Source organism: Haliotis rubra, unplaced genomic scaffold (assembly GCF_003918875.1).
Source record: "Haliotis rubra isolate DU_JTF1 unplaced genomic scaffold, ASM391887v1 Scf305, whole genome shotgun sequence".
In the NCBI taxonomy this organism is placed as follows: domain Eukaryota; kingdom Metazoa; phylum Mollusca; class Gastropoda; order Lepetellida; family Haliotidae; genus Haliotis; species Haliotis rubra.
Genome location: NW_025766975.1, coordinates 157,456 through 170,365, shown reverse-complemented (window position 1 = coordinate 170,365; position 12,910 = coordinate 157,456). Strand labels below are relative to the sequence as shown.

The following is a 12,910-nucleotide window of genomic DNA, read 5'->3' as shown; positions in this document are numbered from 1 at the left end:
AGATGGAATCGGCGCCCTACGGGATGGAGCACAAAGTTTGGGTGCCTTTCAGTTTTAGACAAAAGGCATCAGACGCCCCGTGACTGTCATGGGATTGACATTTTGCTGAATACCAGTGGTCTACAATCGATGTCCGTGAGACAGCAAAGTGGACAGGTTCTGGTTTCTTTCTGGAAAGAGCCTCCTCCAGGGGACTGCCTCTGCAACATTGCTGGAATAAAACTCTGGTGAGCCTGGGTCTTGAAAGAAGCCTGATGTCAAACGTCTTTGATTAGGAGGATCTCGATGGATTTGATGGGCAGGATTCTGAACTTCTGATGGGCCAAAGGGACAATTTCTTAAGCGATGGAGTGTAGTCTTCCGTTGAAGAACCGTTGAGCTGTCATGAGCTGCAACAGACGCACCTCATTCCAGGTTGTATGAGATGATTGAGATGTGTAAGAAGACACCCATACGTCAGTGGACAAGAGATCATCCTGCATCTTGATGACATGGTCAAAGGAGCTGCAGACGACACTCCACAGTTGACCTGTGTCCATGTCTGATCCTGGGCCTAGATTTTCCGAAGGTCTCTTAGCGCTAAGATAGTCGTAAGTTAATGTTAATGTATGGCACACGACTATCTTAGCGCTCTCGAAAATCCTGGTCCCTAATGATGCTACAGTTGATGCTACTTGAAGCTGGCAGTCCTGCCGATGATCTAAGTCTTGTATCTTCGGTTTAGTATCCCAAAGATCTTCCAACATCTCCTAGATCTTAGGTGATAGCTTGGATTATTGGTTGGATTCTTTTGTATCCCAACCCTCTAAGTCTTAAGACAGATGTTTGCAGAATATTGATTTCGGTTTAGTATCCCAACCCTCAGAAAGTTCATCCAACATCTCCTAAGACAGATGTTTGCAGAGGTTGCATATTGAGCTTGGAGGTGTGCTCTTTACGCATGAATGGCACCTAGGAAGGGGATCTGCAATCACTTGATCAACACTGTACCCTTAGTGTGTCCCACAGTACCTGAGCCACATTATTTTCCCTACTGCCTTGCCCTCTCTGCAATGCTAGAGCCCAAAATGAAGTCTAGATTTCCTCAGGTTCTCAATCTCTGGTCTCCCCGGGGCTCCTTTTCAATTAAATGGGTTTGTTTGTTACTATCAAATCGATATATATTCAGGGACTAAGTGTTAGTCTACTGCACCCTTAGCACACACTGGTCTAACCAACCACTTACCAGGTGTCCTTGTTTCTGCTCTCAGCTTGTCTGAACACTTCTTTACAATCTCCAGAAGTTACAAATCAAACCAAATGTTATAAGACAAAATATTATGGATGTCAACTTCTCCTTTATTCTATACACAACGTTTCTGGGCTTTTCCTTGACCCTTCGTCTGATGGGGGTTGTGTATAGAATAAAGAAGATATTTGACATCCATAATATTTTGTCTTATACTTGAATACCAACTTCTATATGCCTCTCAGGAACCTCATCAAACCAAATATGTTTTATGTTATCAAACACGTTTCCTGGACACACAGAAAGGAAGTGACCTTTTCCTGACAACTGTTAGATACTTTGTCAGTAAAGAAGACGTGTGTTGACAAATTCTTTCACTGCAGGATTACATACCAAAGAAGAACTTAAGGCTATGATGAAATAGGGGTAATCAAAGGAATTATGCACTTCACACATATTGACCATGTGGGGAATTAATCCCAGAGTGGTGAACACATCAATCATGAGCCTAACCCACCTCCCCATTACTAAGTGAGCCACAATAATGAGTGAGTTTAGTTTTACGCTGCTTTTAGCAATATTCCAGCAATATCACAATGGGGGACACCAGAAATGGGCTTCACACATTGTACCTATGTGGGGAATTGAACCCAGGTCTTTGTCGTGACAAGCAAACGCTTTAACCACTAGGCTACCCCAACGCCCAGAGCCACAATAACCATGATAACAACTGATTGAAATACAAATAATAAACTTTATTCACTGTGTACTGGCAACGTTTGTATGCATTAAAACAAATGTCTTTATTCATTATTTGCAGATCTGTTTGTACAACAACAATACGATGGACGGTTTCAGTATATATCAAATCATACTCAGTATGTACAATATTCTTTCACAATAACAGTATTAGGGACGGTTTCAATAAATATCACAGCAGAAATAATGACGGTGCAAATAGAGCTCTTTCTCCATCATGTCGTCATGGCAATAGCATTGGCTCCACGGAGACGACTGGCTGATTTACTACTGGCAACTCCTTGTGACAAGACCCTCGCAGTTTTCTCCCTTGACTGTTCAAGTTCCTGCCATCGATTCTGCTCCAGGTAATTCTGTAATAGAGATAGCACAAGTGAATCAGTGAAGGTGCAACAGTCATATGAGTCTGTGTTCTAATAAATAAGTGTGCGACAAGCAAACTGGTGGATGAATGTATGACCATCTTTTCAAGACATATTGTCCAAAGACACACAATCCCCAGCTGGCCCTCAGCATGTGATAAAGGGGGCCATATGTGCTCCAGAAATCTAGATTGATGGAGTTGGGGTTGGCGTTTAGGGAAATTGCAGCATTAGAAAGAGTTACACAGAAACCCAGCAGTATAAGGGGTTAGAGTATAGGGGAATCCTAGCAATATTATACAATTATAGACTTGTGATGAGGTCAATACTTCGTCCTTGGTCAATATTGCTTTTCACGGGTCCATAAAAACAGGTATTGACTGAATTCACCAAAACATAATTGTTTTATTATGTCATTACCGAAAATAAAGCTTCTAAAAACCAAAACATGTCCATTTAGTCAAGAAAAGTAATTTTATTTTCGCTACAAACCAATGACGTTATGTCAACAATACTGTGACATGTAAACAATAGAATGATGTCATAGCTTGACGTCAAAATCTATTTTTAGTAACTCAAGTCAATATGACTTATGGTCGGACCTGGGTTGGAGTCAATATGCTTTTCCGTCGCCGGTCACATGACCGCCTCTAGACCAATCAGGTAGCCAGAAAAATAAGCTTACATAATAATAGGGATTAGTGTACAGGGGAAACTCCGCAATATATGGGGTTAACCGGCAACGGTATGGGGATACTGTACAAGGGAAAGAGAAAAGGTTTTTGTAAGTGGTCGTTGGTCCGAACAAACAAACACACCTTCTGATGGATAAGGCTTCGTGTCCTCTGAGCAGAATGGCGACTGGCCACTAGCTTGGCATTTTCCTGTTCACGAAGCCTCTCAGACTTTTTCTCCTCCAGGCGGCGCTGCAGCTCAGTCAGCTTCTCATCTTGTATTTCCACCTTCACTCCACGCGTCTTTTTCCTCTCTTCATATCTGCAGTGAAAATAGTCATAACCAACATATTCTCATGGTGTCCATCCAGAATACTGTGCTTTCCTCAGTACTATACTCAGCTGATGTTAGGGTGGTGGGCTAGAAGAGTCAGTGTTTCCATTTACCAGTGATTACCATGAATTTACCAATTTAATTGTTATGTACCAGTCAAATTTTTTCCCATGGGTCCAAAATATCAAATATACCAGTAATTGTGCCAGTCCAGTGAAGTGTTACATTGAAGCAGTGTATGAAATAAGCCAAAACTCCAGCCAGACATCAGGGCTGGTAACTTCAAAATGTTACCAGCCCAAAATGGATTTAACCAGACCAAAAATGGTGAATTTACTAAGATGTATGGAACATCTAAAAATTTTACTAGATCCATCGGGCTGGCTAGCTGTAAATTTAGACTGTCCGTCAGAAATCTAGACCGTCTTGGGCAGTCAGACGGGCCTTATTTCATACACTGATTAAAGGAATCATTGTTGAATGAAAGTCTCAGGTTTGATGTCAAAATGGATACAATGTGTAAAGACATTTCTCATTTCCAACGGTTGAATATTGCAGGAATACAGGAACATGACTGAAGGTGACAGTACAATGATTAACCTCATGAACGAGATCTTGGCTGCAGCCAATAACTTGTTAATCATGGACTGTCTTGCATGCATGGTAGGCAGAACAAAATTGCACAGAAATGTTTTGGTTTGGTTGATGTATTACGCCGCCCTCAGCAATATTCCAGCTATATGATAACGGTCTGTAAATAATTGAGTCTGGACCAGACAATCCAGTGATCAACAGCATAAGCCTCGTTCTACAGATTTTGGGATACAATGACATGTGTCAACTAAGTCATCACAGAAGTGCAATGTGATTAAAATTTTGTATTGCTGAAGACTTATGTCTAACTATAAACATTTGATTCTCTGGAAAGAATTGTGGATATGAGGTATAGGTGAAATAGGTTTTAACATCATGTTCAAGATTACATGCCAACAAGGCCTTATATATCCTTAATGCCCGACAGCAAACAATAAGAAACTCTTTAACAGTCTTCTTGGTATGATGTTGCCAGAATAAAGCCAAGAAGCTTCTACTTCTACTACCTAGTAGCCTTGTGGTTAAAATGTTGGCTTGTCAGGCCCACATGGGTACAATGTGTGCATCTGGTGTTCCCTGCTGTGAAATATTGCAAAAAGTGGCGTAAAAACATACCCTTAACTCACTACTCTTTGGGCAGACACCCTATCTACCTGACCACAGAAGAGTGAGTGAATTTAGTTTTACACCGCTTTTTGCAATATTCCAGCAATATCACCAGCTTTTGCAATATTCAAGCAATATCATCGGCAGGGGACACCAGAAATGGGTATTGGGAATTCACACTCTGTACCCATGTGGGGAATTGAACTCGGGTCTTTCCAGCAATATCACATGACAGAGAATGCTTTAACCACTAGGCTACGAGTTAGTGCTTTAAACACATAAGAGGACTTAAAGGGTTTAAAGGATTGAGAACTTGGAAAACTGTATGGAACAGCTGGTCAACAGCCTATCTTCCTTACAAAACTATCAATACATAATGCCATGTGGCCCTACTGTGAACAGATTTTCATTTACCTTAATTACCCGAGATCATGACCTATCTAATGCTTTTCGATAGGGACGTTTGACTTACTTGAGAGCAGCTGCCCTTGTCTGCTCTGTACGGTGTTTGGAGATCGTCTCCAGCGTATCCAACAGAAGCTGATCTTTGGCCTACAGAGAAACACAGAAACATATGAATTGTTTGTTGTGTTTAGCTGTAGTCAGCAACAATCTAAGTACATCATGCCAGCCAGTGATTAATCTAGTTGGGACCAGACAAACCAGTGGTTGATATTATAAGCAACCTTTAACGCTGTGGAGGAACAATGACATGTAATCAACGAAGTCTACCTCCTGATCCAGAGACCTTTGACAAGCAACAGAAAACTGGAGACATACTTGATGGTTGGTTGTTGTTTAATAACACACTCAGCAATATTCCAGCTATATGCCATTGGTCTGTAAATAATCTGGACCCGACAATCCAGTGAACATCATGATCATCATTCTAAGCAATTGGTATACAATGACATCAACCAAGTCAGCGAGCCTGACCATCCAATCCCGCCTCTTTTGACAAGCATTGGTTGCCGAAAACCAATTCTAACCCGGATCTTCACGAGTTGAGACATACTTGAGGTCTTAGTGGGAGAGTGAGTGAGTGAGTGAGTGGGTTGAGATTTACGCCGCACTCAGCAATATTCCAGCTATATGGCGGCGGTCTGTAAATAATCGAGTCTGGACCAGACAATCCAGTGATCAACAGCATGAGCATCGATCTGCACAATTGGGAACCGATAACATGTGTCAACCAAGTCAGCGAGCCTGACCACCCGATCCCGTTAGTCGCCTCTTACGACAAGCAGAGTCGCCTTGTGTGGCAAGCATGGGTTGCTGAAGACCTATTCTACCCCGTATCTTCATGGGTCTCAGTTGGAGAGAACACATAAAACACTGTAGTTGAATGACATATCTGATAATTCTCATAACCTAGACAATGACTTTAACTTGCATATTAAACAAGAAAAAACCTGGAAAATATCTACTTATCTCTCCTGTTTTTAAACATACAAACACTGTGTTCAGAAGATAAAGTCTTGAATCCCCTGTGAAACCTAAGCTTATATTCTATATGGAACTGATCAATCACAGAGGTCAAGGCTATAGAGACAGGAATTCCTTTCTCACACTCAAACATTTATTATAATTTGCGAACATTAACAACAATGAAGAAAGCAGTGAGAAATTTTGGTACCTGATCAATGACAGGTGAACTTACCTGTTTGGATGCAAGGATATCGTCACGGCGCTGCTCTTCCTCCTCCTTCTGAGACGTCTTCATCAGACTCAGACGCTCTTGTAGCTGCACAACAGAACAGTGTACACATGCCTTAATCTTAAATCAATACCTTTGAACAATCCAAACTGTTTAAGCTTTCATAGCTCTCTAAATACTCTACAGTACAAGAATAATGAATAGTTTGTAGAAAGTGGTTGATTGTAGAAAGGAATGGGTTCAAATATTCAATCGGTTGTTATCCAGGAATCACAATAATTGGTAAATATTAATGATGACAACTGTATGTGGTTCTAGAGTAGATGGTTAAAACTATCCACTGTCTTTAATTTTTTAGTTACTGACTATTTTATGTCAGGAAATATCAGTTCTCAGGTTGTAAGATATTATTGAATGCCTCACTTATCAATATTCAAGCTATATGACAGTGGTCTTTAAATAATCTAGTCTAGACTATACGATCAAGTGATTGACATCATGAGCACCGATCAATTTACTGTAGTTGCAAGTCAGTAAACCTAGCAAGTCAGGTGACCACCAGTTGGCCTGACTAGATGATCTCACCTCAGCTATGGACATCTCACTGAGCAGCCCCATGCCTGCTGTAGACGTCAGGTCCACAAACTTCTGTCGAACTGCTGGGACAGCCTCCATTGCCCTGATCTGATGGATGAGCTCCATCTTGCGCCTCATCTCAATCTCTGCCTGAAACAAAGCATTGGAGAATGTCAAGCATGTGACGGATCTGTCTAATAGTTATCTCCACCATAGTCTGTTTCACAGTCCCTAAACCATATTATTTCCCCTTCCACCCAGCCTTCTCTGTAATGCTGTATCCCCAATATGTAAATTACGCAAGTCTAGATTTTCCACAGGTCTGTTTTCATTTTTAATTTATAGATGTTTTTTCTATCAACATCATATATTTACAGAGACTAAACATTAGTCCATCTTCAAGCTTTGTAAGCCTCAGTTCGATATCACTAACTTATGCTTTAAATATACATGTTTCCCTGTGAGAACAGTGGGGCTATACAATGGCAGATTAGAATCAAACTGATGTTGAGTAATGGTTCATGATGTTTCCATAGGGTCATGCATTCTGGATTCTAAGTTGATATTACTGTTTCAACCTGTCCAGGGCTGTGGAGTAGTCCAGTGGTTAAAGCGTTCGCTTGTCACGCCGAAGGCCCGGGTTCGATACCCCACATGGACACAATGTGTGAAGCCTATTTCTGGTGTCCCCCGTCGTGATATTGCTGGAATATTGCTAAAAGCAGTATAAACTAAAACTCACTCACTCACTCACTCAACCTGTCCACTGATGCACAAGATGGCAAAATGCAGTTTAGGAGGGGAGATACTATTTGTATTTCAACTAGATGTGGACAGTTGCCAGTGAAGAGGACTTCTGTTGAAAATGTGAAATCTTTTGAGGACTGATGACAGATAAAACAGGATTTCTGGCAATAATGTAACAGAGGCTATCTATTCATAGGAATTAAGTAAATGAATGCATATCAGCAATCGCTGTGGAGAGAAACTAATATTCGATTAGATATTACACAAAAAAGGTACACAGACCTTTAATTTCTTTACCATGTTCATAAATGAAATTTTCTGACTAAAATTGATATTTAATACTTATCCTGACTCATGCTAATTATGCTTGTCTCCTTCCTCTTGCGAATGATAGTGGAACACTTGAAATCCCTTGAAGTTCCCTTTTAAAAAAGCGGACGTAAAATCACTCACTCAAGAGTAGCGTCCCTTTCCTCCCTTTGCGGACCAAATGGTCACATGATCAGCCATATTTGTCACTCTCTCCGTATGTAAGCCCGACACCAGGATTTACAGGGAAATCCAGAGTGCCATAAGAGGGGAGGTTGGGAGGGCTAACCTCATGAGTCAGGATAAGTATAAAATATCAATTTTGGTCAGAAAATTACATATTTTTCCTTATCCTGACTCATGCTATTTATGCTTGCAGAATCTGTCGGAAACGGTGGTGGTTCAAGCCACTTTCTGGATTCACTGGTTGTAGATTTACGTCCTGTACTACACCCCTTGGGAACTTATGACGGCACTGTTGAAAATTCTTTCAACTTCTCTCTGATGAGTCTGGGGGGACCACAACTTGTCAGATTTCTTCCGAAACTTCTCCTGACATTTTCGTGTGGATTTTAGATATACAAATATTCCATTAGTTATCTATTGCAACTCCATTTCTTGATGCGTGCATCAAGTGGAGATGCGACCCTTCTTCATGTACAAGTATGTCCTATACAAGTACAGGGTCTATCACTCATGCTATTCTGTCCTAGATGTGTGCATGGACTTAAACCATTTGCTCTCCAGAGCGTTGGTTTTCACAAGTCAACGTGATAAAAGGGTGAGATTTTTCTCAGTGCCTCTGTGGAACCGTTAATTGTTGTGCTACAACAAGTGGCCCAATCTGGTGAATGCCTGAGAAGTCTTCGGTGGCAATGTCTCTGAGGTAGTGGTTGGCAAACACCGTGTCCGATTCCCAAAAGCAGCCCTCCATTATTGTTGTAATCGAGCAGTTTCCATGCAGAGCAAGTGTAGACACCAGGGCTCTGACTTTGTGGGGATTGGAGGCTCATGGAGGCTTAAGTCCTGCTGCTTTGTAGGCCCTTAGTATAACGGCTCTCATCCATATCGATATCGTTGTCCGAGAGACTTCGGTGGGCGTCTCAGTGGATAAGGAGATGAATAGGTGCTTGAATTTTCGTCTCCTTATTTTTGTCCTTTTAGTGCTCTGACAGGGCATAAGGATAGATCCTGTGTATCCTGTGTCCCAAGGACTGTAGAGAGTGCTAGGATGTGGAACTGTCTGTCAGGCTGGCCGGGCAGTTGGTTCTTGGGCAATAAAATCCCATCTCAGTCCTAGATGTACGATGTCACGATGTATTGATTTAAATCGTGTTCGTTCGAAGTCCAGAGCATGTATTTCTGGATGTCCGTTCTAGAGGCTCATAGGCATCACTGGTGAGATGTTGTAGAACTATGTTGAGATCCCAGGCAGGAGCCTTGAATTTCTTTTGTTGGTCTGACAACTTGAACGAGCGTAGTAGTGCCAGTATCTCTGGTACTTTTGTCAGCTTGACACCCGTCTTCATGGTGATAACTGTGCTGAGAGCAGCCAAGTACGTTGAGAGTGTTGAACCTTTTAAGTGTTTCATCTGTCGCAGATGACACAGGTATTCTGCCACTTGAGGATGGGTTGCTTTTACCTCTGTAAAGCCTTTCCTCGTTGCATACTGTTCAAATCTCTGCCACTTGTCATCGTACAGGTTGCGAGTTGATCTGCGTAGAGCTAGTGTTACTGCTTCGCTGCTCTGGCGGAGTACCCCCTAGTCTTCAGGCAAGCTTTGATATGCTCCACGTGTGTAGCTGGAACAATGCCGGATTCCCGCTAGCTTGCTTGGTGTGTGGATGGACGAGCAGGTTAGACCACTCTGGTCGTTTCAGGGTTGGACTTCCGAGTTCTTGCATGAGGATAGGAAACCATACCCTCGCTGGCCAATAAGACGCGACCAAAATCAGTTGCAGCGTTGTCGTCTGCTTGATTTTTTGTATTAAATGTGGTAGTAGTGCTGGAGGTGGAAACGCATAAGCATTTAGTCTTTCCCCATGAGATGCTTAAAGCGTCTGTTGCCCACGCCTGAGGATCTGGAATCGGAGAGACGAATGCTGGTAGTTGCTTGTTGAACTTTGTTGCAAACAGGTCTACCAGTGGAGATCCTATTGTCTGTATGACGAACCGGAACGCTTCTGGGTGTAACATCCATTCCATCGGGGATGGTTGTAGTGGACGAGATAGGGCGTCTGCTATGACATTCTTTGCTCCTGGAATGTGGCATGCCTTCATGTAGATGTTCAGGTTGTCGACGATGCTGAACAGGTGAAAGCTGAGTTGTAGCAGACTTGTTGATCTTGTTGATCCTTGTTTGTTGATGTAGAATGCCACTGTGGAGTTGTCAGTCTGGACCATGAGTCTTGCGTTCTTCAGTACGCTGGACCAGTGTTGTAAAGCGTTGATCACTGCTTTCATCTCCAACAAGTTGATGTGCAGACTCTGATCCTGAATCGACCACTTCCCTGGTGCCACTTCGTTGTCGAGGTGGGCACCCCATCCTTGTAGTGATGCATCTACGTAGAGATGAGTGTTGCAAACCGGCTCTGACAAAAAGGTTCCTTCGCAAACACTCGACTTCCGAGTCCACCATAGGAGGTATGGTTTCAGGCTGTCCGGAAGTATCAGCGGATCCAGACTGTCGAGATGGGCGTTCACAAATATTTGTAGTGGGCGCAGCTGTAGTCTCCCTCTGCGAGTCATGTCTTGAGCTGAGGTGAGTAGACCAAGCATGCTTTGCCAAGCACGTAGTGTCAACGGAGAGAGCATTGCTTGAGATATCATATGTTGTATCTTGACCCAACGATCCTCTGGGACGACAGTGTGATTCTGTGGTGTGATGAGCCATATTCCCAGAAATTGAAGATCCTGTTTTGGTTCCAACTCCGATTACGAGATTACTAGCCATCTACTGCAATCATGTCCTACATTGTAGGTATGTGGATCAAGGAGCCCTTGCCATGTCCCTCATGGAAGTGGAGACATGATCGATTCTGGAATCATGGCTTTAAGCTTGTCTCATCAATCTTCCGGTAATATGTAATGAAGATGTTGTCACCATAATCTGAACAATGTGCAGCCATGATGCATATTACGTCGTCTCTAGATCAGCAAAAATCTATGATGTACTGGGACTGCCATCGATGTGAAGTCTATTTATTGCCGACCGGCTGCCGTGAGCAGAATCCGTCTCACGCTTGTCGCTGCAAGTCCCCAGATAACTAATATTAAATCTGCTGACAGGGGAAGTCCTCTATGACCCGTGAAGACAGTCGAACCACGCTGTACCCCGCTAACTGGACTGTAAATGGAGCCTTTCCCACGTTGAAAGAGTTGTTATAACTGTAGACGACTTCCTGGCACGTGACTGTGACGTCACCGGTGTTGCAGGTACATGATCCTCGTAGAATCTTGTGCAGTCATTGATTTCTTCGTCAACACTCGGCCTTGTCCGTAACCTCTCCGTTCGGCTTGTGCCGGAGTTGCATGAGTCAACACGTGTCTTGATGGCTGAGTGGAAGCGCGCGAAAACTTCGCCGCATAGTACCGATGTAAGCAGACTGTTCCCTGTCTGTTGTGACTGTATTCTTCAACTTTATAATCTTTACTGCAGTCGTCATCTGTAAAGTTGACTGTAACCGATGTCTCGCTGAGGAACTGCAACAATGCTGCTAACTGTCCCCTTGAAATCTTGTAAGCCCATGTGATGAAAATTCATCTTCAGTGTTTCATCGGATGTTATCTGACATCGTTACTTCAGGTGTGCGTCTCTTCCTTCAGCCACACGTTGATCCAACACAGCCATCATCTAGTTGTAGTGTCCAGTTGCGTTATCTTCTTATCTTCCATCTTGAAGATCTATTACGGATTCACTGATTATCTTGTAATCTCAAACCCTGATGTATCATGAAGGGCTCCGTATGATGAAGGGGAAATCTGCTATCGTTGAATGGCGGGACATGCTGACTCTGATTATAATCCTCCCCGTGAGTGCTTGCGCGCAGGTTGATGAAGGTCAAAGTTGGAAGATCCATATCTGCGCAGTCTCTAGAATCCTGGAGAACGACTGGATCTACTTCTGTGTTAGAATCCTTCCTGCTGAGACGCTGAAACTGCGTGGAGGCTCCATTGTGGACTGCTAATGCTAAGCTGGAGTTAGTTGAATCCTCCAGGCTTCTAACTGGTGATACTTCTGACAGTAAAGATCTTCGCGAACGTAACCGTTCGTGCAGGCCTTCATCCGAGAGAGCTTGTATAGCTAATATTCCTTCGTGCAGGGCGACTGTCATCGGAGGGGTCTGCTATGCTGAGCTAGTAGAGTTCTCCAGACTTCTAACTTCAGACGGTGCAGTTGAACATTTCCCTATCTGAAGATCCATACTAACGTGAGTCTCTGTATGTAGATCTCTATGTAGAGCTGCGTGCAGGTGAACGGTTCCGGTGTGACCGTGTATTCCTCCTGGAGTCTTGAGATATCTCTCTAAGCCTTCACGAAGGCTGATTGACGTAATCTCCCCTCTCTCTATGGGATGATCTGTATGAAGAGCTTCGCGCAGGCGATTGATCCCGATGCGATCTTGAATCCTTCCTGGTTTTGAGATAATACTCTAGGCCTTCGCGAAGGTGGGGTTCCTGGATGTAGCTTCCCCTCTGTAGGAGTGCCTTCGTGCAGGCTCTTGATGGGCATCAGAGTCCGATGGAGATGAAGACTCATATCTGCGACGTCTGTAGGGTTCTGGAGAACACCTCGATTCCTTCCTGCGTGGAGACTTCTTAGCAGCAATCTCTGGAGCGTCTACGTTGGTAGCGGAGTCCAGACTCCTCACTTCAGATGGGGAAGATCATCGTGTCCGAGAGCCTTCGCGCAGGCTTCCCTCTTCATTCGGATGTGGTGGGGAGACTGTAGAGCCGTCATGCAGGCTAGTAGTCGTTGTAGCGGTCTTCATAGCAGCCTTCTCCTGAGCAAAACGACGTTCCATCATCTCGTCTGTGAACTGTTGCATGAACAGTCCCAGGTT

General features: G+C 43.4%; 1 protein-coding gene across 2 annotated transcripts in view; it reads right to left on the bottom strand.

Annotated features, from left to right (window-relative positions):
* Positions 1-2,075: 2,075 nt before the first annotated feature.
* The window catches only part of LOC124282859 (cilia- and flagella-associated protein 99-like), a 51,790-nt gene continuing 40,955 nt past the window's right edge, over positions 2,076-12,910 (bottom strand). For both annotated transcript variants that reach the window (XM_046718892.1, XM_046718893.1), the window contains exons 15-19: positions 6,800-6,940; positions 6,218-6,301; positions 5,030-5,109; positions 3,168-3,345; positions 2,076-2,340 (exon numbers count right to left, since the gene is read on the bottom strand). In XM_046718892.1, coding sequence (XP_046574848.1) covers positions 2,203-2,340; positions 3,168-3,345; positions 5,030-5,109; positions 6,218-6,301; positions 6,800-6,940 — 621 coding nt within the window. In that variant the 3' untranslated portion in view covers positions 2,076-2,202. The remainder of the gene's footprint in view (positions 2,341-3,167; positions 3,346-5,029; positions 5,110-6,217; positions 6,302-6,799; positions 6,941-12,910) is intronic.